Here is a 25,959-nt window from a genome sequence, read left to right as displayed (position 1 = left end):
AAAACCGTCACCATGTGTGTACGTCTGCAGATGATTTCTTGTTAGCGAGAGATGGCTTAACTAGAACATTAGAGATTGACCCAGGTCATTGTCTGGCATGTGTGGGCCTTCCTCTACATGGGGGGGGGAGGGCTTCTCTCACACATAAAGAAAGGAAAGGATGTTCTGACAGTTAGTTCTGTCACCCAGAAACAGTGACAGCAGATAAAATCTGTTCCTGAAAGCGGGAGCGAGACTGTTGCAACCTGTATCATTATTAACACCTAGTAATGATCATCACTACCCCCCTCAGTAAGAATGGGTCGCATTGTTAGCAATGTAAACATTATTATCATTACACCGGTTGGGCTGCAGTCCATAACAATGGACTCTCAAGTATCAGCAGACATTGAACTAGCAGGGAACTAGGAGAGTTGAGGTTGGATCCATGTGGAGGTGAGAAGGGGTTTTAGGAACAGGAATGGACAACAGGGGAGGGAGTGCAGCCTTAGTGTCACTAGGAGGGGACAGAACAGAAGAGGGGTGGGGGGTGGGGATGTGGATGTTCGGGTAAGGAGGAGGGGAGGGGTGTTCTGACACAGACAAAGGAAAGGGAGTCTAACGGTAGCAGAATGATGGGGGTTTGAAAATGGGAGCTTGAACATTATTCTGTCTCAGCTCGTTCCACATCAGCACCAACTCAGACTTGGACAGACCCAGCTAGATGAACAGACAGGGAATGGCATGTGTGGGTTGACCATGTAGAAACATGACCAGCCCCGCTAACTCCAGGACTAGAATAACTGCACCGCTCTTGGGATGGTGGGAGGTGTTCTATTTTTTCAATGCCTTCTTTTTTTGCTTGTTGTCATGGCAGCGTTTGACATCGGATAGGTGAGGAGAAAAATTATGCCAACATGTAAAAATATGAACCTGCTATTATTGTACTTTGTTTGATACTTAGTTACTTTATTGGACCAATTGAAGTAGTCTAAACTATACGTTCATCAAGACACAAAGAGACAATAAATTACTGATTACTTCACCAGCATAAAATATATTGTGAGTAAATGAAAGTCAAAGCATTAAATAGGACACAGATCATTGTGTCTCTATATATAGAACATGGATTGTTTCTCCTTAAAGAACAGAAGCCTTTCCTTCGAACAAGCTCATCAGTAATCCAGCTCCTTGTGAAATCAGTTCCCAGGCAAGCAGGACACTAAAGATGTATGGGATTACAGCACAGGCATGTGCTTGCCTACGACAGTCACCAGTCCAACCTGTGTTGGTGTTTGGTGACATCCCCAAATCTGTGTTGGCAGTGGAGAGACTGAGTGAAAAACCACATCGCTTCAGACTTAGATTCCAATCAGACCTTCAAAGTATTATGTTAAGGACCCAGAGCTGACCTCCAGGAGAACACACAGGCACCAGACACAGTCCTCAGAGCTGGACTTTTGGACATCACAGACCCAAGACCTTCTTCTGAAAACCACTCCTGCATTGATCTGCAGGTCTCAGCCATACAGTGAAGCTCCCACCCTAACCCACAGAAGAGGCCAGCATCGTTAGATTCAATGAATACAAGACTTGGACAGATTGAAATGAAGTGAACAAGAAGAGGCTTGGGTTATGATGACCAGCGTCTCTGGAAGAGGGTTTGAAAGGAAGATGCAGGCCAAAACCTGGCCCTGTCTGTAGGCATCTGCTTGGGCACAGAGCATGGTGGAGAGGCTATGGCGTAAACCAGAAAGGGTAATCTCTCACCCAGCCATGACCATCTTTACCTCATCTTAAAGCCTTTTTTTTTTTCTTCTGCCTTACGAAACTGTGTGAGGGCAGGTCCTTTGACACTTAATCTTTTAAGGTTTGATTAAATGAGATGAGACTTGAACAGGAAAAGACTAGGAGCATACAGAACAGTAGTTTATTGCATGGCACGGTTCAGTCAGGAGGAGCGCTGCATCCAATATGACGCAGCCTCGGATGAGGATGCTGACAATCAGGCTACATATCCTTCAGCCCTCTCCTACCCCCTGTAACATGATACTGTCATGATCACCTTAAAGGGACGTAAATACTCTCCTCATCATTGTGGACACTGGGGTGAGTGGTGATTGGCGGAGAGCTCCGTACAGCTTACTGAAATAAGATACAGGATCAACAGGAGTGACAAAAGAGGATTGGATGGGATTGGTTTTACAGGCCAGTATTGTTAAGGAAATCCCTTTCCATGTCATTTATTGTCTTAGTTGCACCCAGATTCCAAGCGATTACCCTAACTCAATTTCACTTCAACTAGGATTGGAAGAAGATACAGATTACAGCATGAATGGGAAAAGTTCTTATAGGCTCCAGTCATGACAGAAAGTTCTAGTCTCATCAGTTCTATAGTTCAAAGTTCAGGAAGTCATTTTTGCCTATTTGACCCTGTAGATTTGTTTCATAACTTACGTAAAGTTATGTCTACACTGGTGTTGTGAAAAACACAGATAAATCACCTCCTAACACTTTGAAGATACCAGGTTGTTCTGATGGTGCTTGAGCTGGCAGAACTGGGCAAGCCCTCGAATTCTAATCAAATCAGCATCCTGTAAGAGTTCATCTCCTCTGGAGGACTGCGTTACAAGATTAAGCCCACAACTGGGGCAACAGGACAGGCAGTGGCAACAATCTGGGAAATCAGGACACCACAGGCCCTCCATGACGGCTCTGAATGAGATTTACAACGAAGCGACCGATATACTGCGTGTGCCTGTCGGAAAAGGATGAGATGAGCACATTATAGCCTGTTTCATTATGAAATCATGTTGATCGAGACCTTGCAGGATAAACCTCATCATGTGGGCCGACAGAGAGACCCAGATTGGAAAGTGTGATCTCGTCTCGTGCCATGAAACCATGTTTGAAACACATCTCAACATCAAACTAATCCTCCACGAAACGGGAGGATGAGAAATACAATATTTGTCATCAAAACAACAATCATTCCCGCGTTTGACTGATCTGACCATCAGGACTGTGCTGATTGTGTCCTGCGCAGTGGGACGAATGCACAAGGTCACAGTCTAAGCGCATGCCATAATCCAGCGCCGCCGACTCTGCAGACAACTCGCCGTGAGATCACTGAATATTCAGGACGAGTCCCTCATTTACCCGCCGCTGCGCCTGCAAGGTCACGGCGAGGTCTGCCCGGCGCAGCAAGCACAGCGGGGGGGGGGGGGGGTGATGTGAGGGGTTCCCCTGAGGGAGTCACGTCATCACCGATGCCCCGCAAAACACGCATTATTTCCTCTCTTCCGGCCACTCTCCTCCTCCTCTTCCCTTTCTTTCTCTCCTCTCTCTCCTTGTGTCCTCTCGTCTTAAGTCCTCTCCTCCTCCCCTCCCTTGTGATGTGCCAGGCGATGGATGGATTTACCCTCATTATCTCAGAAGGAGATTTTCAAACATCCAAACTGATGATTGCTACTGATGAACATACAGGAACAGAGCCCTGGTCCATTCCCAAAAGAGCAGGAAGATGTCTTGAGTGTTTAAACTACTGATGATGCAGTATTGGGAGTGTTCAACTGAACTTGAAAAGACTCTACGGTACAGTCTGAACATGTCTTTGTTTATGCTTGACAAGCCCTCAGTCAGTCCCTTAACGAGCGGTGCAGGGGAAAAAACACATGTCCATGCTCAAGAGGAGCTCTCCCTCAGGGTGTGAATAAAGTGATTGAGAGGAGCCTCAGCCGCTAGGTAAACAGAGCAAAAGGAAGTGGTACATGGAAGTCCCTCTCAGTCTGTCACAGGCTGTGGGTGTCGTGTGTGTGTGTTTGTGTGTGTGTGTGTGTGTGTGTCTGTGTGTGTGGTCATGAGTGCATGTGTGTGTGAGAGAGAGAGAGAGAGAGAGAGAGAGAGAGAGAGAGAGAGAGAGAGAGAGAGAGAGAGAGAGAGAGAGACAGACAGACAGACAGACAGACAGACAGACAGACAGACAGACAGACAGACAGACAGACAGACAGACAGACAGACAGACAGACAGACAGACAGACAGACAGACAGACAGAGAGCTATATACCAAATTAGAGAGAGGCGATGAGGAAAGAGAGATAGAGAGACACCAATAAAGACAAAGAGAAAGGGCGAATGAAGAGGAGAGGGGGTCAGGGAGAGAGCAGACTGCCCTGCAGCGGCGGAGTATGTGTTGTATCAGGGCCAATGTGTCAGTGAGCACAGAGAAACACAGAGAGAAATCAATCCCATCACCCTGATGCTGGGAGTGGCTGCAGTTTAGCTGTTCATACTCGACAGCCTTGCCTCTGTATTCAGGAGGTGCAGATGGCCACCGTGTCCTTTTCAACCAGGACTTGTTGAAGTGGCTCACACCACTCCTGCTTGCAAGCATAAAGCCATATGTTTAAACAGACCTTCCCTCCGGCCGAAACACTTCTGACTGCACTGGTTTGATCTCAGGCCTTGTACGTGTCCTTCCCACACGAACACACAGAAACAAACACAGAAACAGACACACACAGAAACACACACAGAAACACCACTTACACAGACGCATTGAGTCAGCACTACATTGAAGGACGCGCATAGGTTCGTAGAACGCTTGTGGCTTATGACAAGACGGCTGCACGTCAATGATGGAATCTCATATTGCTTTCTCCAGTCTATAGATACGGACACCTTGAGGGCACCTTGAGGTATACAATAACTGGAATGAAACCTCATCACTGCCTTCCCCTCTCATGGGAGAGCAGGCCCCTGGTCCTGAATAATCATCTCATGTTCCAGTCAATGACTGGCAGCATACTGTAACTAATGAATTATTCAAAACACAAGCCAGGCTATGTTCTTGCCGGGCTGGGAAACACAAATGAAATGGAATGTGACGATGATATTTAAACTCACCATTTACAGTGTCTGAGAATCACTTAACTACTGTACTTTACGCTGAGCAATCAGTGTGGTGTTGGATAAGGGAGCTGTGTGTTTGCGTGCAATTTGCATGCACGTGTGTCAGCCACAATGATATTGGCTATTGATTTAAGCTGATCGCTAACCACCCCCTCACCCATGACTGTACAGTCCTGTGGTGGGGGGTGGGGGCGGGGGAGGGGGGGAGTCGCTCCAAATGTATTTACATCAATAATGTGCAAGTGAGCTGGAGGACACATGTCTAGCGTGAGCTCAACTCCTCTAGACACAGCGGAGAAAAACCACAACACCACCACTGACAAAAATCACAACACCACCACTGACAAACACCCCAACACCACCACCACAGACAAAAATCACAACACCACCACAGACAAACACCACCACACCACCACAGACAAACACCACAACACCACCACAGACAAACACCACAACGTCACCACAGACAAACAAAACAAGCGCTTCACCAGCCACCCTCTCAATGGAGCTGTTGTTTGAGGGTATGAAAACCGTCGCCGTGCACCATGTGTCACCATCTTTAGGAGGAGCTGTCGGCTCCTGTCTGCATCTGCCAGCGTGCCTGTGGGCCATGCTTCTGTGGCATGGAAAACCGGGGATGTGTGGATGGGGGGGATGGGGAATGTGTTTCTGTGTGTGTGGGGGGGAGTTTTGAGCACAATGACCCAATGACCACGCTTATTGCACATTCATAATTCAGCATGTGCAGTTTCAATGTTCTGTCTGTAAACAACAACTACCAGAACAGAAGAGACAACAGCAGACTGTTGTCTCAGTCTGTTGCATGAGCTGGGACCCACAGCTAGCTAGCCCAATTATCACCAGAGTCTGCTGTGCATGCTGCAGTTGTAGCATCGTCTGTGTACATGAATATAGGACAGGGTGTGTTATAAACAAGAAGGGGGGGTTCAAAACAGATACAAAAACAATAGATAAGGACACATTCTTGAGCACACATCTCCAAGCTAGGGATTTATAGCCTATGTTTAGTCAATCAGTAAAACAAGAAGACAAGTAAAAAATGTATGTGTGTTTCAAACACTTATCCTCCCCTGTGGGTGAGCCTAAGCTTGTATGTGTTTGTTTCATAGTGCCAGTGTGCTTGTGTACATTAGTGTGTGCCTGTGTACACGTGGGCCTTTCTCTACATGCTGTGTGTGTGTGTGTGTGTGTGTGTGTGTGTGTGTGTGTGTGTGTGTGTGTGTGTGTGTGTGTGTGTGTGCGTGTGTGTGGGTGTGTGTGTGTGTGTGTGTGTGTGTGTGTGTGTGTGTGTGTGAGAGTGTGTGTGTGTGTGTGTGTGTGTGTGTGTGTGTGTGTGTGCGTGTGTGTGTAAAGTATACATAGGCACACTCAAAAACATTTGAATGCACGCATAGATGCCAGGTTGTGTGTGTGTTTGTGTGCGTGTTGCCTGTGGTGCAGTACGGTATGTGTAGCGTGCGTGGGGAGTGGTGTAGAATAGCTCACTGTGTCCCACCCCCTTCCTCCATAGCCCCTCCCTTCTTTCATGTTAATTGCCGTAAACAGACCAGATGGGGTACAGCATCACCTGGGGAAGGCTTTCTGGGGGTGAGGAGGGAGCAAGGGGGAGGGGGGGGAGGGGAGGAGGGGGTGGAAGGTGTTGATTAGCATGCCGCACAAGCACAGTCATATCTAGGCCATGACACCACTGCTCTTCATAATGCAATTAGCTCATTCCAGAAGTGTGCGGAGCATTTTCTATACAGCTCCTGTATCCTCCGTCGATGGCTCCCTGTTTTACCACTCAGACCCGAGTTTACTTTGGACGAGAGCAAAAGTAGAGTATGAAAGTCCCTGATTCAAAAACAATTGTAAGCAATTTGCATGTAATCCACTTCAAAAGAGTACACTTTGGTCTATATGTATAAGGTTGCTAGTTGCTTTTTGTTTTTCAATAAGGATTCAGCTCTTTAACCTTCCAAAATCTACAGGATTCATAACCATCTGACCTCATCCACAACTGTGATCCAAAGAATGGAGCCAGAATAATAATACAATATTTAATAGCAACAGAAACAAAAATCTTAATGAGATTTAAGTAAAACTGTTGTATCAATGTGGAAGTGAAAGCACTTCGACACAAACCAGTCAATGTCATCAGAACAAAAGACACCATTATCATCTAAACATATTCCATATATTAACTGGTTTCTCTTCAATCTTGAGGGGCTTCATCTTTCACAACACTCCTCTTTCTAATATTCGTGAAACCCCTCCCCTGCACCGGGGCATGCTGGGATCTTCAAATGGAGGAACTATGTATATTCATACAGTAGGCCTACATTAGCATAGTGGCTGTATTATTAATGTGCACAGTTATGCATTTCTTAATGAGACTTCAGGAGTAAGCGGGCTGCGGGGACTGCAGACGTGCAAGAGAATCTGCAGTCCAGCCTGTTACAGTAAGTACTGACGACATGGAGGCTGTAGAACAACACACACACGCACAAAGTGGTGCTAGGCCTAACAGCAGTAAAAGGATCTCTGTGACAGCTCTGGTTTTTCTTTCCTGGTTATTGTCTGATTCAGTCGTTCCTGATATCACCCTTCAGCTGTTGGAATGGAGGTGTTTATCACTTGAGGTAAACATATGGATGTATTAGTCTTTATACGCACAGCGGTGTCTCACAATGCAGCGATTATGCTTTACCAAAGCCTCCTGACTGAAAGTCTTACACAGATCAATAAATCAGCAGTGCGCCCTTGGGCGTTAGCTTTAAGTCCGAGGAATAAAATACCAGTTGACAAAACACGTGGGCTAATTACTATAGGCCTACATATTTCCATTTTTACCTAACTTAAATGTTTTTACTGTCCATGACTGATGTCATCAATTTGAAATAACAAATCCTTTACATTTACTTTTACATTTAGTCATTTAGTCGACGCTTTACGTAATCCAAAACGATTTACAAAAAAGAACAAAAGGTGCATAGGTCACTGATCATAAACACAAATGCTTTCACAAATGCGACTCCTGGAACACAATAGTCTCTTAATGGCAGCTAGCGCAGTGCTGTCGATGATAACATATTTTAAGCTTAATTATTTTACTGACGGCCCAACTGAAGAATAGCTGCCGTCAGGGGCGAATCGAGGTTCCCACTTTTGGGGGGGCTAAACCCGTAGATAAAACCTATTATTTTTCCTGTGACCCAGCAAAACAAGGGGGGCCCCAAAATAGGGCTAGAAACGCCAATGGCTGCCGTGCCCTCCAGTGATATTCATCTGGCCTGTCCTAATGGGTAATGGGTAGCCATACTCCAGATGGACCTCTACAGGATTTGAATGATTTCGGACTGGAGTTAATCTCAATTTCTATGGCGTTTTTCGGCCATTAGGCCTAAGGGAATAAGCTTTTTACAACGACAAACATTAAAGCACAAGCGACAAGCATTGTTAGGCCTGGCTATAGGCCAATATGTATTTGCGCGCATTCTCGAACACAGGAGAACACTCACCTGTGTCGCTCGTAGACACCAACTGGCTACAATAAGAACAAAATATTTAGGACACGGGCAACTAAAATCATATCAGCACCCCGCTAATCTAATCGTGTTGCACAGCAAGAGCTCTGTTTTGTCTGTATCCTCGCCCTCTCGTTGCGTTTGTGAAATAATAATGTGCTTGCAGTGGTGTCGTTCATTAAAAGAGAAAAAACTATGATTGAAAGGAGATAATTATGTTAACATCAATGGGGAAATGAATAACGTGCTTTATATTGACTCAGTGTGAGATCAGCCAATTAAAACTTTAGCAGTTTAGCTACGTAATTCCAGCTCAAACTCCTCAACATCCACAACTAAATCTCCGTGAGGAACAGAAGTTACATTTACATTCAGCACTTCCACAAGAGGGATTATTAGGGTTGTATTCATTGCTCTGTGCCCTGTTTCTAGCTAGAACACTTTGAATGGGATTCACATGGACATGCAACAAACCTACAGACACATGTTTCAACACTGAAGAAAAATATTTTAAATTGCCTCCTTTATCTTGAGTAGAGGTAGCCTACACAAGGTCAATTCTTGGCAGACAAGTAAGCCGCTTGAATCCTATACAAATCCGGGGGTTTGTAAATCAGAAACAAGCGTCCTCTATTCTTGTGAGGAACAATGTCTAATTAGCTAATGAGGGTGAGGCTGCATGGTTCTGGTGACAACCTTTAGCCTGGACCCCGCATTCAGATGGGGATACACACACATTCTAAAACTAATCAGTTACTAATTTTCAAAGAGAAAATGTAATTGTCTCGCTAGTTTGGAATTATCCACAAGGCCTGAAGTGCTCCTGAGAGCACAGTTTGGAGTTGGAGGAGGGTGAATAGGAGTCACATTGATGCAAAGGGTGGGGTGGGCGGGGGGTGCTGTCACCCTTCTTCAGGCAGGAGATGAATGAGTCCAGCAGGGTCCTTTCTCCGGAACTCTCCTGGCGAGGTGAATGAGGGGACAGAGCTGTAGGAGTGTCCTGCAGAAACCCACCTTTCGCTGTCTGCAGAAGAACTCAGCACTTTCATTTTATTGTGGTTGTGATTTTGATTTGTTTTTCTCATTTGATTCAATTACTGTTCACCCACTACAAACTGTTGTCATCTTAGTAAAGCATGTGAATACTTCATAGCTCTTTCGTAGCGTACCAAAGCACATTCCCTGTAGAGTAATTGTTTATGGGAGACCTTTAATGGAATATTTATTGTATCTTTGGGCGGTGCAATGTACACCATATACTTGATTGAATTGTACTCTATCTAACAGTCTTAGATAGACTAGCCCACATCATCAGAACCATGTAGGCTACTTGTCACATAACTCCAGCTCATCACATAGCTCTAGGCCAATCAAATAAATGTAGCAATTGCCTCACATTTATTGCTATACTGCTTGTTAGCACAATGATATATATATATACGTATTTTTAGACAGTATAGCAAAAGATATCATATTACTGATATTACTGGCACAGGTGAAAATGTATGTTCTACTTGTAGCCACAAAGAACATAATAAGATGATCCCCTTTACAATAAAATGACGAAATCTCTTGAACTCCACAGGGAGTCGTTATGGGGTTTATAAGTCCCTGGATGGTGATGTCACCCGTCACTTATTGTGGAGCGTCTGGCACTGTGGACGTTATGACCTCAGAGGCAACACCACAGGATTGTTACACTGGACGTCAGAAACACAAAACAAAGGAAGGGCATCACACACACACACACCAGCACACACACATACACACATACACAATCTGCTTTTCTTGGAAATTCAATTGAATTAGAAGAAAGACTTTTGTCCCTAAATATGGATGTTGTATTGTTCTGGGTGGCCTCCGCTTAAGGCTGGGTGAGGTCAGGGGTGGGGTATATTTAAGAGGCACCTGTTTTTAGACTAAAGCTTGTCATCACGGCTGGACACACACAGTTGGACTGTGTTCAAATGGAGATTTATAAAGCTTTGTCTGGTTGCCATACACAGTAAGGATGAAAGTGCTGAGAATACCTAAATTATTACTCAGAGCAGGTTAGGTTTTTTCTAGGTTATCCAGATTCTTGTAACTGCATTCAAATCCAGTGGTACTTATGTGAAGTATTTTGAAATCTGGCATGCTGGATCTGACCTTGGTCTGACCTTCCAGATTGACCTTCCAGATTGAGAATAATCTGGTCTAGCGTGAGGTCCAACACTGCTACTGGTTGTTGCTGACAAACAGATGATATCACAGTAAAACAGGTTATTAAAGTCAGTCTAACTAAAGTACAGTAGGACAAAGGAAATGGGGTCACAAGAGGCTGGGTGTACCAGGCCAGCCCTCTGTACACAATGACAGGAAGCCAAAGTACTGGCTCCCATGCTCCTGGTGCAGCAGCCCAGTGGGATGCCATCTTGAGAGGAAATCAGAGCCCAAAATTAAAGTGGGGGGTGAGGGGGGGGGGATCTGGGACTATTTGATTTCTTTCCTGTGAAGGAGACAGGGGTGCATAGGGGTCATGGGGGTGGAATGGGGAACGTGCTTAGCACAGCAAGAAGGATTGTGAGAAACACTGCCCCTCCACACACACACACACACCCCTCTGATGTACCCTGGCCAGGTCGGGTTACAGATCATGCCCATCAGCAGAAAGACCCGTTTAAAGAGGACCCAGCAGGTGAGAGATCAAACAACCACCCCAATCCTCTCCTCCTTCTCCCCATCGTCCTCATCCTTTTCCCCTCCCCCTTTCACCCCTCCCCATCCTGCCAGCATCAGCAGGGCTTGTGTTTAAAGGGCAAGTCCTGCCTAACTGTTCGAAGCCCGAATATTCTAGAGGAGAGCTAAGGAGGGGAAAGAGGACAAGAGGAAAAGATGGGAGAAGAGAGGAGGGTAGGGAAGAGGAGAGGAGAGGAAAGGAGAAAAGTGGAGAGGAGGGTAGGGAAGAGGAAAGGAAAGGAGAAAAGTGGAGAGGAGAGGAGTGGAGGGGAAGATAGGAAAGAAGAAAGGAAAGGAGAAGAGAGGAGTACCGGGGAGAGGAGAGACCCACACCGCTGCTCTCTCCAGCAGGCCACATGCGCTGACGCTCGATGTTAGCTAATGAGACAGACCAGAGTATCTCGGAGGGAACTGAGGCATAAGAGCTCCTGTCTGTGTTCATGGCACAATGCAGCAAGCTAATTACAGCTGTGCCGTTTGGTACTCATTCATCGTAATTATACTGTGTAAGAATGTGACTGTCTGTTTCATCTGAGAGGATATTCTATAAATGTTTTCCTATGTGAAAACATGAATGGGTGTATAAGTATGTATATAGAATGCATCTTTCCCTCTGAGGAAATGTAACAGTGTATTGAGACGCTTGGTTGGCATGTATTCCCCTGTAGGTATAGCTGGAATGGAATGAGAAACAGTTACCACTTGTTTTTATAAGTGCCAGGGGCTAAGGAGACGAGAGGAGGGGAGAAAAGGAGAGTAGTGAAGAGGAGGGGAGGAGAAGAGAGGAACAGCTCAGTGTTATATTATGTCTTACTGTAATGAGACACGCTCAGACTTCATCACTCATACACAGACTGACAGCCCGGGCTGTGCACGCACACACACACACACAAAGAGAAACACACACACAGAAACACACAAATAGATTTTTTTTGTGTGTGTGTGCTTGCATTACTCCACTGAATATTACCCGTCCACCTCATAAATCTATTGGGCCTATGGGCGTGTACTAAGGGTTTCCTCTTCAGCCTGCCTGCATCTCACATGCAGCCTATCAGTCTCTCTTCTCTCATCCTTCCTCTACTTAACTACAATCTTTCAGTCATTGTCTCTCTTTCTCTCCCCTTTCCCTTTTCCCTCAACGCAGATATCCTCAGAAACAAAGCAGACAGCAAAGCCAGACCTTTCTAATCTGCCCTGTTTCTACCTTTTAGACCCCCCCCCCCCCCAGTGGTGTGAGCAAAGCTGCCAGTAGAGATAATCTGCGTCCATGTGTCCACATGGCTGCAATGACAGGTGAGGCCTAGTGCCCAGTGACCCCGGAGTGATAATACCTGCAGGTTAATACTGTACACACATCGAGCCACGCAACAGCACTCTAAGCCGCTTCGCCTGACCTTTGTCTCGCATAACAAATGGAGAGGAACAGACGGATGGACATGGACAGAAACATGTGAACATCGCGAGGACCTCAGTCAAGCCGAGGCTTGCGGACTGAGCATGTGCACAAACAACCTGAGGTATATTACATATTGTAACAGATCATTTCCCTTATATGCTATTGAGTTGCCAAGCCTTAGAAGTAGAACCAAACATGTCCATTTCTCATGCTATTCATTAAGCAGTCGCTTTTATCCAAATCAACGGACAAATGTTGCATATAGAACGTACAGCTGGAAATCAAGGGATCAGAAGCAACCCAAAGCATAAAAAGAAAATCCAGGTGGCTTCATGATAAACACCATCAGTGAGGATAAACTCCCACATACATATCACACACAAGTGAATACGTTTGGTCCACAGCCGTGATGGAAAAGTACAGCCGTTACAGTGACAGCTGTCATCATGGTAGATTACAGTGTTGATGGAGCCGTTTTCTCTTTCTATCTGGTCATCTTGTCCTTGGTCCCACACCTGCCAAACTTTAAATAATTTACAACACCAGCAGGTGTGTATGTGTTGGTGTGTTGGTGTGTAGGTGTGTAGGTGTGTGTGTGTCTAGAAGTCGGGGTGGGGGGTGGGGGGTGTGGGGCCTGCAGATGTCGGTGGAGCTCTGTGTGTATTTGTGTATTTCTGCACAGATACGAAAGGGGAATTTTAAGACCAACCGTTTGCTTTGAAAGCACCCCTGAAACTCATCTGATAAGTTCTACCATACTGGCTGTTTTGATGAAGATCACAGCAGTAGTATCTTTTAATACAGTCAATTCCGTTGCCATGGATACTGCTGACAGCTCGAGGGGGTTTGTGAGTCCAAGGTGGACCGCATCTATAGAGGCTGTGGCCTAGGGCTGGGGCTGGGGAAGGGGGTCGAGGCTGGAGGCAGAGGCTCAAGGTGGGGGCTGGTGGCAGAGGTAATGAGACAGACTGATGCACACTGTTGCCCTTTTGTTTAATACCAGCGCAGGGAGAGAAACACACTCACTTACCAATTCCAGCTGTCATGTTGTCCTGCCATTAGCCCTTCAAGTAGTACACAAATGACAGCTATCTGACTGCAGGAGCACTCTAGCGTGCCTGGTGACATTTCATTTAAGACAGCAGCAGTAAATGATGAACCAGGCAGTATAATTTTACCGAGGTTATCTGTGACGTAGCGCTGAGAGACAGGGGGCAGGGATTCTGTGCATGCTCAGGGCATGCCTGTGTTTGGGTGGAGGAGGTGGAGGAGGTGGTGGTGATGTGTTGACAACCCCAACAGGCATCCGGGCCTTTTTCGTGATGCTGTCTTAGCAGGGTGCGTCGTCGTCATCGGCAACCGCTTTCCCACATGCTTTCATCATGATGAAAGGAACCGACTGACACACTGAAGACATGGTGTGGACTGGAATCCTCTGTTCTCATCAGAACCATCTAGCCAAACTCCACCTCCGGAAGGCAGGGGCTATGGGCTGGTTAGTTTCCGCTCCTGTTTTCTGTGACACGTCATCACCAGAGCAACTTTCCCCCCTCCAATCCCTTCAAGACTGAGGACTTAAAAAGGGGTAAAGAAATAATGCTGAGTTAGTCTTGAAAGACTGATTCGATTCAAATCGCATCAAAGCTGTATGAGAAAGGAACCATAGCTTTAAGCATTACAAAATAAGATGCATTTCATGTAGAAAGCACAACCTTCAAATCCTCTTATGATATTTTAAATAAAGTTTTTGAATAAACTCTAATCTATAATCCATCCTACATCCCTATATCAGTAATGACCCGGATTTAGTGTAAGCCATGCCATTGGATTAGATTAATACAAACGCTCTCTCTCTCTCTCTCTCTCTCTCTCTCTCTCTCTCTCTCTCTCTCTCTCTCCCCCTCTCTCTCCCTCTCTCTCCCTCTCTCTCTCTCTGCCTCTCTCTCTCTCTGCCTCTCCCTCTCACCCTCTCTTTTTCGCTCCCTTGTCCTCTCTCTCCCTTGTCCTCTCTCCATCCTTTGCTTTCTCTTCCTGTGCAGCCCTCGCTCTGGAGCAATGCCCAGTGTGAGCTTCCTCCCTACTTCGTGGGCTTGTGTGCATGTGTTTGCTTCTGTGGGCGTTTGTGTGAATGTGCGAGGCCCTACAAGGATAACTGTAGTTATGTAGTTAGTTAATGTAGTTAGCGAAACGTACACACCAGAGTCTGTAGCATAGTGCGCGCCATGGAAAGAACATCCCTCCAACTGGAGTGAACGATCAGGCAGTGCATCGCACAGCACACAGACCTGATGAGCCAGAGGTGTCGGGGGCGGCTGGTGGCTTGTGGGTAATGGTGCATTGTGGGAAGGGAGCGAGGGAAAGAGGATGATTTGGGGGAGTGGTCCTCGGGGGGGCGGGGGGAGGTACGCTCCATTGGCTGCCGTAACCATGATGAATCGACCTGCTCTGGTAACTCACTTAAATGGGCTCTGTAGACCCTGCCAATGAAGAAACCTCACAGTGGAAATATCTCCCTTTTCCCCAAAGTTTGTCTTTGTGTTTAAATCCCCCTCAGTCCATATTTTGAGGGATATGTCTCATTTTGCTTGGGCAGGAAAGGCACAGGGGAACGATGAGCACAGTGGCTGAGATGAAATGACAGTGACCAGCTGAATGGGTCTTTATTTTCTTCAATCCCTTCCCCCTCCTAGCTCTGAGTAGGGCAGCCGTTTCTAGGGCGCGGCCCACTTTAGACCACAGTCACAATGGGTACTAACACACCATGGGTTCCTCTGGTACCTAAAGAAAAGAGTATTTTAAGTGTACAGAATATGTACAGTATGTGAAAGAAAAGTGGTGGATGGTGCCATATGGTATTGCTTGTGTGCATGCCTGTGTGTGGGGGGGGGGGGGTGTTTGTATGTCTAAGTGTATGTGTGTGTCTGCCTGTGATAAGGATGTGTGTGAGTGACTAGTTTCCTCGTAGAGGTGTGAGGTTCCCATGCCGTAGAAGAAGACTGGTGCGATTGCTCATTCCTCTCTTCACCATCATCACTGGCTAAAGGACTTACCCACTTAACAACTGGCTGGCTAGTTGGCTAAATGACTCGCCGTCTGATTGGCTGACTGGCTGATTAGCCGAATGCATGACTGACTGGCTGGCTGACTGAGGCTGGCTGCCTTTCTCTCTGCCTCCATAATCAAATCTCCTCTTGAAAACACTTCACAGCGTTTTTCTCTCTGCATAGTGATGGCGCTGCAAGCAAGCCAGCACACAGTGTAATGGCAAGAATGCAATAGTTGTCATCCATCAGCGTCACAATTTGATTTCGGTCTCTGCTTTCCAGTAGGTGTTTCAGAGGTTCATGCCAGAGGCACAAAGCTAGCTGTTGGCTGGGATGTTCACAGGAAGCTGATCGTCTGGCTCACCTGCAAATCCCATCTGCGACCACCACACAAAACATGCCTAGTGAAGCCAAGAAGTGGATCTCAGCTAACAGAACGTACTGTCCCACCTACAGCTGTCAAGGACACACACACAAAAAAACACACACTGTTTTAGAATCCAGGTCACAGCATGTGTAGGCCAAATAGCTCACTAACATGTACAGTGGCACACCTACACACCTACACACCTACACACCTACACACCTACACACCTACACACCTACACACCAACACACCTACACACCTACACACACACAGACAATGAGTGGTTTGACAGTGATCTGGATGGTGATTGGACAAAGCCTTCTTCTGCAGCAGCAGGAAGCTAAGAGTCCTATGCTCTGCTGTGCTGTCCCTTGCACTATAAATCACCCTGGATTGGTTCTTACTGTGACACCTGATGAGCTGTCCTTTGAAGCTACGTCTTCATTGGTGGATGGAGCTATTTTAAACGATTGGTTTGTGTATTTTGAGATGGTTGTGGGACAAGGCATTTTTTCACAGTGTTCTACAGACGCTTGATTTGAAAGGGGGACATCCAAGACACAATATATCCCCTCATTACTGATGTACTGCGTCAACAGGATCAAAGAAGTCTTGCCTCTGAAGTCAGAAGACTTCGAGTTGGGCTAACCAGGCCGGCCAATTACTGTGTCTGATAAATGTGACCTAGTTTCAGGACAGTGATAGGACGACAGTGATAGGATGACTATAGACACCAGATGCAGTGTAATTGATGAGCTGATTGGATGGAGTGCTTAGCGATGACAGGAGTTTACTTCCACCAAAGAAGAGGTGGAGTAGAGAAGACGCTCCACCATGAACAGCAGCATCAATCTCATCCTCTTACTATCCATCGATCTCCTACCCTCTCTTCTCAGCCGGGCTGCAACACTCGTTCCGGACAGAGCCCCCAATTTCAATTAGCTAAATCGTCCTCCCATGATTGGATGTGAGTATTAAGAGAAGCGGAGATGAGAGGAAGTGGTTTCGCCCCGACGATACACTATAGTCCGCTGTCAGTGGATATTTATGCCTGCACTTGTCACCTGGGTTAAACCCACCTGGGTTGTACCCTTGGCTCTGAAGGCAAGCCATGACAGTGTGTCTTCACCCACATGCTGGGACACAGTGATATAATTTATTGAAGATGAAGTGTGTCTCATTTGACCCCGAAACAGAAAGCTCACTTCATGATGTTGGGCACGTTTTGACTCTAGTGACTTCCTCAGGGCCTTTTTAAGCTGAGCTTGACTGCTGTCTTCTCTGTTCTCCAGGAGCTCATGCTTCTCACTGAGCAGCTATGAATAATGGAGTAATAAGCTGTGGTTTAAAAGCGTTGCTTATTGAAAGTGGTGTGTGTGTGTGTGTGTGTGTCTGTGCGCAAGCATTTTCATACAAACATAATCAGTTCCGTTTTTTACCTAACATAATTAAAATGTAATCTCGATAGTCTTCAAAGGCAAACCAAAACAAGATTATCGTTGTTGTTGTTCCCCTCAGTGTATTTCCTCTCTTTGTCTTCCTCTCTCTCCCCTTGCTTGTCCTGCTGCATAGTCTTGACTGCCAGAGGTTAACATTGTTGGTGTCAGCTCCTCTATTTATATCACCTCTGACCAGCTACCAGAACTGTGTGTGTGTGTGTGTGTCTTTGCTTTTTTCAAATACAGGGCACTTCACAGCACTCTCCCGTCTAGTAATGACACTCCTTCCCACCTATAGTATCTGCGCCAGCTCACAGTGTGTGTGTTTAGGGTGTACATGTGCTTGTTTGCAAGCGTGCAGGTGTGTTTTGGGGATTGGAGGGGTGAAAGATAAGCAGGACTAAAGCCCTGTGTAAAGGGCTCAGCTCGGAGATCCTCCTCGCTGGCAGGGACGGACTGCTCCAGCAGGAGCGGAGACTCTTCTGCAAGGCGTCGGGAGCAAGCACTTAGAGTGATTAGTGCAATCCCCCTTCACGTTTCCGTGGGCCCGATAATCCTCCACAGCGACCGTGAGCTGACCCCGGTCCAGCAGATTTACCCAAGGTAACTTCCTGAGGGGGGACACTGGTAATCACTGTCATCTGGTTACTGGTCACCCACTGAACCCCGTGGACAGTGGAATGTTACTGTTGGTTTACTTGAGGGGCAAGTTGCACAGAGGAGTCACCCTGTAGTATGGGCTACTGGCCCATGCAGTGTGTTTGTTCATTCACATCCTTCATCTTCATTTTTCTCGTCTTGAAATGTTGTCTTGCCGTAATGACCCTGCAGCCTTTGCTTGGGGCAGTCATATACTGTGTGTATCACTGGGGGAATGTGCGATGGCGCGGCGTACAGTGGCTCGGACCGCCATCTCATCAGCAGGGAGAGGGGCTAGTGAGGCGAGGCGTTGGCCCCGGGCCGGAGTAGCGGCAGGATCGAACAAACGCCACTCCCGTGTAATTACCCAGACTCCCCGTGTCCAGGGCCTGTAGGTGGGCTGTTGACAGCTCCACACATCCCACACTATCAGCCCCTTCACTAAGAGTAATGAGGCGTGCTGCACACACACACACACACACACACTGGGACGAGAATAAATGCACGCGTGTGTGTGTATATGTGTGTAAAAAGGAGAGGAGTGAATGGGTGGATGGGGAGGTGGCCGCGAAACAAATCGCACTGTCACTCTCCTATTGTCAACTGGTGTGAATATTCAAAGGTACCTGATTAGAAATTCTTTGTGGCTTTTCAAGAGAAGAAGGAGAATATGTAAGCAAGCTTACAGTGATGCCAGAGGAACAGACGGCTACACCGTGAAAACAGAAGGTCTACAGTATGTGATCAGCTTTGAAAGAAGCCGAGAAAGAGAAAGACAAAGAGTTGAGTTTGGTGTGCAAGTGCCAGTGTGTGTGTGTGTTCATATGTGCAAGCATGTGTGTGTTGTTGGGGTGTGTATGTGTGTGTGTGTGTGGGGGGGGGGGATGAGTGGGTGCCCCTTGTGTTTCCACCTGGAGTTGAATGCCAAGCTGAAACGAACAGCTGGACTCTGCTTCTCCTCAAAGCCCACCACCCTCCCACCACCACCGTAATGGCTGCAATTTGGCACTTGATGAATCCTGGGGAAAACAGAAATCATTGCACCCTCCTCGATTACGGCTTGATGGGCCTGCTTGCAGCTCTTCCGAACAATGCAATCTGATGACTGAGTGTAATTCCCAACAACAAAATGGGTTTAATCTTTTGTGAATGTCCATGTGTTTTCTTTGAGTGTACATACTCCACTTCAGAGTAACCGGAGGTTATCTCGAGCTCCTCGTGGCCACACACACACCCACACCCACACACACACCCACACCCACACACACACCCACCTATACAGGTCCATATGTATTAGAGGGACAATTTTTTCAAACCAGTTTTTTGCAACACTAAACGGACACCTCTTTCCACTTATGCTAGAAAGATGTAGTGAATCTTCAAAATTTTTATTTGAGCCATACAGCACAAATCTCACTTCAAAAGTTAGATACACACATCAGAACTCAAGATACAAGAACCTGACGGAATGCTGTATTAAGAGGACACAAGATAATGAGGTACTTAGCTCCGCCCATGACACAAACAGTAATTGCCAGGACCAACTTTTTTATCAGGACCATAGCCATACACATACACAAACGTGAAGTTTATGTGTATTAAAAAGGCCAAACATGGATAAATGGAATATGACTAAACAGAAAGAAGTAGACTGGATTTTACAGCGCCTTGACCACATATCAGAGCAACAGAAATGTATTTGTGAACAGAAAGGAAAACATTTATAAATGTCAAAATGAAATTATGCATGTCTACTAGACCAATGCATGTCTAACAGTGTTCCAGTTACAACAGGCCTGGTGTTGGATGTGGTGTTAGATGTGATGTTGGATGTGATGCACTGTAGCTGTATGGTGTTAGATGTGATGTTGGATGTGATGCACTGTAGCTGTATGGTGTTAGATGTGATGTTGGATGTGAAGTACTGTAGCTGTATGGTGTTAGATGTGATGTTGGATGTGAAGTACTGTAGCTGTATGGTGTTAGATGTGATGTTGGATGTGATGTACTGTAGCTGTATGGTGTTAGATGTCATGGATGGGATGTTGGATGTGATGTTGGGTGTGATGTAGGATGTGATGTTGGATATGTTCCAGCTCTGCTGCAGGGTGTTGTATCTATCCAGGATTTTCTTTTCTTTTCAAAGTTACGCCCCGATTCCTTACAAAATCTCTTATGTTTTGGATAGAGCGACCAGCCAGAGCAAGATTTTCAGCCTTCTTGCATTGCTGGCATTCAATCATAGTGGCCAGTTTCCCTTTTTTGATGTGTTGGCCAAAATGTCTCATGACTGCGGCAACCTCCATGGGAGACCAAAGATGCTTTTTTGCTCTCCTGGCACTTTCCAGAGATACTAGAAAAAAAGACAAATAAATCAATGAAAACCAACTCCACTTTAAACATGTTTTAAATAAGGAATAGTAGTAGTAGTATAAACAGTATCGCGCAGAAAGAAGAGAATGGTCATCATATTGCCTTTGGGTGGTATGGATAATTTATTTTTATCATTCTTCAGTTATACTTAAGTAACTTGGTGTTTAGTGACTGAGTATGTGTTTTCGCATTTACCAGAATGTTTCTTCGTGTTCTTTTTTCTGCTGGGCCCTTTGTCCTTCTTTTTTAGTCTTCTGTTGGGTTCTTCCCCCTTAGCATCTGTGTGTTGACTTTGTGCTGAAATGAAGAAATAAAGACAAATAACAATGGATGAGCATTTATTTGTTGTAGGGTAGGGTCCTTAAATACGGTGAAGTCCAAGATGCTCAAGCAACTGATGGATGAATAATAAATAACAAATACATTCACTGTAAAGCGCTTAGGCTGGAACATTATTTGCTTCCAAGTTGATTTGTCATTATGAATGATATGATTAGAAGTGCTTTTATTTTGAAGGCACTGTCGTTGCTGTCGTGCGTACTGAAAAGCAGCAGCCAGGCCTATATGTTCCTTGTTGCACTGTAATGTATTCAAAAAGTTCATTGTTAGATTGAAAATAATTTCCTGGTCATCGGTTAAAGCTACTACTTCTGTAATCTACATTCACATCACTTGAAATTTAGCTTACATGCCTCCCATTTACCTAAACTGTTGCCGTGACAACAACATTGAAACGAGTGAAGAAGGTCTGAATCCACAATGCATTATTTCATAGCCTAAAAGCAATCAAAGAAGGTGACATGTAGACTGAGGATAAGAGTTAACCTTGTGATAATGGCGCAGGTTCCTCGACAGGTTGCCCGACCATCAACAGTTCTGCACAACCTGTAATAAAATATAATATACTTCATTACATACATAGAAATAAAGATGAGTATTACAGAGAAAGTTTGGTTAACTTAAGTTACCTTTGCCATGTCATGTCACTGCATGTGTCATTTGGCACATGCAGTTAAGTTTGGACAAAAGCAGACTTTCACAGAATAAACCAGGAAACGTTGAAAAATCTAATTGGCATACGGCACCCTTTGCCATCTTTGTATGTGACTTCATAGAGGCCCACGAGTAGAACGCAAACCAACTGTGGATGTCTGTTTGCATGAGCACTCAATTGCTATCTCGGACAAGTCATTCAGGCCCTTAACATGTTCTAGTATTTCAGATACAAATTAATAAACCCCTTAATATATGTCTGAAATACTAGAAAACTGTAAGAAATGTTAGTTACTGACTTGACAGTAAAATTAAAATTGGTTAGGAATACAACATAACATGTAGTTACACAGTTAAAAGTCTAACCATTTGGTGACAATAAATAAAACATCATCACCATAAATAAAACAGATTTCAGAAGAAAAAAAAATATATATACTGTATATATCATATATATATATATATCATATATATATATATATATATATATATATAACACTGTCCTTACCAGTCTGTGGATATGTGAGATTTCCTTCATCAACCTCACTCTCAGCATCGACCTCACGCTCAGCATCGACCTCACGCTCAGCATCGACCTCACGCTCAGCATCGACCTCACTCTCAGCATCGACCTCACTCTCAGCATCGACCTCACTCTCAGCATCGACCTCACTCTCAGCATCGACCTCACTCAACTGTAGGTTGTCTAATAAAATAAATTATATTGCCTTAATGAATTATGAGGTTAAAGTGTTATAAATTGTCCACTCACAATGTGTGTTCCATTTTGCTACCATACATTTGCTAGAAACAGGTCAAATCTTTTATGTAAACCACTTTAAATAGCCGTACCTTAAATTTCTATCTCGTCAAGTGTTTTGCCTTGAAGGTTTCTGAGAGACCCTTTCTCCATGGCAAGGAGCAGTTTGGATATTTTGGCCAGCTGGGTAGTAGCCTCAGGAAGTCTGTAATATTCACGATGAACGCGAATATCGTGGCCAAGGAAGTTAGCAACTTGGTCCAATTCGTGATTCTTGAGGTTCAAGATCTGAGACAAAGTTGCAACATGTTTGCGTAATTGTGTTGACCTGAGGAGCTCAGGGTTTTCGGCCCCACATTCACTGGCATAAAGCCTCAAACAGTCCTGTCCTCTGTAGGGGGTCAGACAATGAGGTCTGGCAAAAAGGAACAGGTTTTCGTCCAGAACACCACAGTCTTTTCTTTTTTCTACTAGGCGTGTTATGGCATTCACCATGTCTGGTGAAAGTAACACTGCAACTTTCCGGCCTCTTTTACCCCTTAATTCAACACGACTAAAGTGTTGACAAAGGTGAAGTTCAAATTCTGTCAGTCCAAATGCGACGTCCTTATGCAAGGGACTTGTGTCTCTCTCCAAAAAGCCATTCATCGGCATCTTTGAAATTTCTCCCCCTCTTCTCCTGTTAAAAAGTATTACGTTTGCCATGGTGGCTTTACACAGTTCACTGTATGATTTTGATGAACTATGGTGTTCCAAGTCTTTCAATGCTTGTTCTGTAGTCTTCTCAAGATGTCTGTGAAGACGTTGAACATCTTCTGTGAAAGGAAGAGTGGAAGGCTTGTTAAACTTCCGCTCGTTCAGCGTAGTTAAAGCGGTGTGAGAGATGAGTTCAGACCACTTTGTAGAATAGAGAGTTTTGAAACTCTGGGTTGACTTTATCAGCGTACTGTCTTCTGCCATGAGTGCTCTGCAATGTAAAATATCACTGACTTTCTGTAGTGAGTGACCTAACTTTAGAGCAAGGGATGGAGTACGGAAGCAGTGCTTTTCTTCATCATACCCAGATACTTTCTTGACCGCTTTGATGACCACATCAAAATTTGCAGGTCTCACAGCATCCTCAAGAGTATGTATTGAGAATTCCTTGCGAAGCGTAAGCAGAAGTCTTCCAGTCTCTCTGAGTTGCTGGCGAATGTACTGATGTTTGGTGGGATCCTGTCCATATTTGTTGAAGAATGATTGGGCCAGCTGAAGAATGGAGAAGTCACTTCGCACAGTAGAAGTTGTCTCATCATCTTTCATAACAGCTAATATGTTCCAAACACCTGGTGATATCTGCTGACACAGTGATGACTCATTCATAGAGGCCAAAGACAAAACTTTATTTCTTCCAGTCTCTGAAGTAGCTTCTACTGGTTTTGAAGAACATTGTCGAACATGTCGCCACAGATCTCGCCGGAGATATAATGCCTGGCAGTAGATGCAGTGAATGTAGTCTTTTGCATTGTACTTTTTCTTTGATGTGCGTCTTAGTTTTAGTGATCCAACTCCACTCACCAAGACCTCTGAGTTATGACTGTGGTTTCCCTTGTTGCGAAGCTTTAAAAGCATTTTCATACGTTTTTTGGACCTCTTGGGAAGACTTAAAACTTGAGCAACATCTGCATGTGTTTTCTCATGAGTTTTTAAGTGACGTGTAAACTTTGTCTGTATCTTTCCACAAATGTAGCAGTAAGTTCTATTTCTGAGCAAGGCTGATGTATTTGAGACATTTTCCGCTGTAGCATCAGCACCATCATCAACCATAATGCCTTCGGCATCAGCGTTTCCTACTTTGGCAGTAACTCTTGATACTTCAAGCTGAGTTGTGCTGATCATATCTTCAGGTACTGATTCTGCATCTTTAGAAATTGACTCTCTGTCTTCCTGTACAAAACTTCCTTGGTGGTGTCTTTTCTTTTTGGAAGCAGACTTGCTGGTGGAGACCTCACAATTCTGTACTTGTTTGTGACTGATTTCTAAAGGCTCTGATCTGTCATCCCACGAGCTGTTTGAATCATCTATGGAATCAGGAACATACTCCTCTTCTGATGATGCCACCTCACTTGAACTTTGTTCTGTACAGACCTGATAATGATTAAAAAAACATTTATATTTTGTATACTTGGAAAGCATTTCACCGAGAATAATTCTACTAAAAAGCTTACCACTTGCAGAAGTTCAGTGACGTCCACATTGTGTTTAATATAACACTTTTTGTGCCAGGACTGATTGCAAACTAGACAGAGAAAATTAAGAATTTATAAAGAAAGGCAGCATGCTAAGTACTTAAAGTCAGTGCAGCAGCAAATGACTAATTTTGAACATATAGCACAGCTACACATGGAATAGTTTTTTGGACCTTTGTACCTTTACATCTCACACCACTCCATTTCAGAGGAGAAAAAGGTCCTCCACATGTAACACATTTTTCTAAACTTGACATTTCGACAGGGATGACATCATGATCACAGTCCTGTTTACAAAAAAAAGGAGTGTAATCGTAAGACAGAAATTTGATCCTAACGAACACTTGTGTAGTGTAGAATATCAAAACCAATTAATCGTTTGTACTATTTTCCTATTTTAACATGAATTAAGGATAAAAGTGACATGATTTGTATGTGTTATTATCCCTGTTGTGAATGAAATTGTTTAGAAATTAACTTAAAACCTTAAATCTATATTAATTTAAGTAAATTAAACACCTGTAATAAAAAAAGAAAAAAAAAAAAAACTTAACAAACAAACAAACTAAAACAGAACAAAAACATACACTCACTGAGGAAAAGTTTGGACCCAACTTCTCTTCCTCATTAAACTGAGAAGGTGGATCTAAACTTTTGACTGGTAGTGTACATCTTAACACAAGGCTGAAGTGGATTTATAGTCTTCATAATGTATTAACTTAAATTTGAAATTACACAAAACCTGTGAATCTATACACAGCTGAATGCAATTCTTATGAATTCATATTTAAATAAAGTTAATGTTAACTGCTGAATATCATTCTCATGACTTTATTTTAGACAATAATTATGCCTTAAAAGATGAAACTTACCTCTAGTGTGTTGCCTGAAAAGGATCCGCATGCGTCCACATCCTCAGCCTGGCATGGCATCTCTTTGGAGATCTGAGATGTAAAGAACAATCACTGAATGAGAGTTTGTTTCTCATGTACAGTACTCAGTCCTCCTTATTCCTGCACCTTACATGTTGAGTATTACACAGGACCTGTGTGTCTGCGCACTTCTTAATGTACTTTCATTCCTTTGTACATGTAATTTCAAAACTCAATCCTCCAAATTCCTGCACCTTACATATAAAGGTTACATCGTACTTGTGTGTCTGAATACTTCTGAATATCATTCTCATGACTTTATTTTAGACAATAAATATGCCTTAAAAGATGAAACTTACCTCTAGTGTGTTGCCTGAAAAGGATCCGCATGCGTCCACATCCTCAGCCTGGCATGGCATCTCTTTGGAGATCTGAGATGTAAAGAACAATCACTGAATGAGAGTTTGTTTCTCATGTACAGTACTCAGTCCTCCTTATTCCTGCACCTTACATGTTGAGTATTACACAGGACCTGTGTGTCTGCGCACTTCTTAATGTACTTTCATTCCTTTGTACATGTAATTTCAAAACTCAATCCTCCAAATTCCTGCACCTTACATATAAAGGTTACATCGTACTTGTGTGTCTGAATACTTCTGAATATCATTCTCATGACTTTATTTTAGACAATAAATATGCCTTAAAAGATG

General features: G+C 44.5%; 2 protein-coding genes across 8 annotated transcripts in view; both read right to left on the bottom strand.

Annotated features, from left to right (window-relative positions):
* The window catches only part of thsd7aa (thrombospondin, type I, domain containing 7Aa), a 92,752-nt gene that overhangs the window by 55,860 nt on the left and 10,933 nt on the right, over nt 1-25,959 (bottom strand). The gene's annotated exons all lie outside the window — the stretch shown is intronic.
* Nucleotides 20,161-25,669, bottom strand: LOC124466861. The gene is made up of 8 exons (XM_047018788.1): nt 25,609-25,669; nt 24,559-24,664; nt 24,357-24,427; nt 22,242-24,276; nt 21,898-22,095; nt 21,222-21,281; nt 20,592-20,693; nt 20,161-20,376 (listed from the first exon to the last, which is right to left on the bottom strand). The coding sequence occupies exons 1-4, from the start codon at nt 25,666-25,668 to the stop codon at nt 22,243-22,245; spliced, it is 2,271 nt and encodes a 756-aa protein (XP_046874744.1). The 5' UTR covers nt 25,669; the 3' UTR covers nt 20,161-20,376; nt 20,592-20,693; nt 21,222-21,281; nt 21,898-22,095; nt 22,242.

The sequence above is a fragment of the Hypomesus transpacificus genome, chromosome 4 (genome assembly GCF_021917145.1).
Source record: "Hypomesus transpacificus isolate Combined female chromosome 4, fHypTra1, whole genome shotgun sequence".
In the NCBI taxonomy this organism is placed as follows: domain Eukaryota; kingdom Metazoa; phylum Chordata; class Actinopteri; order Osmeriformes; family Osmeridae; genus Hypomesus; species Hypomesus transpacificus.
This window is presented reverse-complemented; position numbering and strand designations above follow the sequence as displayed.

What these genes read in the sequence shown, in the direction of transcription:
- LOC124466861 (XM_047018788.1), bottom strand. Translation starts at nt 25,668, where the DNA reads ATGCCATGCCAGGCTGAGGATGTGGACGCATGCGGATCCTTTTCAGGC. An exon ending in GAGTGGTGTGAGATGTAAAG is followed by an intron (nt 24,428 to 24,558) that starts GTACAAAGGTCC and finishes TTCTCTGTCTAG; the next exon opens with TTTGCAATCAGTCCTGGCAC. An exon ending in TCACTGAACTTCTGCAAGTG is followed by an intron (nt 24,277 to 24,356) that starts GTAAGCTTTTTA and finishes AATCATTATCAG; the next exon opens with GTCTGTACAGAACAAAGTTC.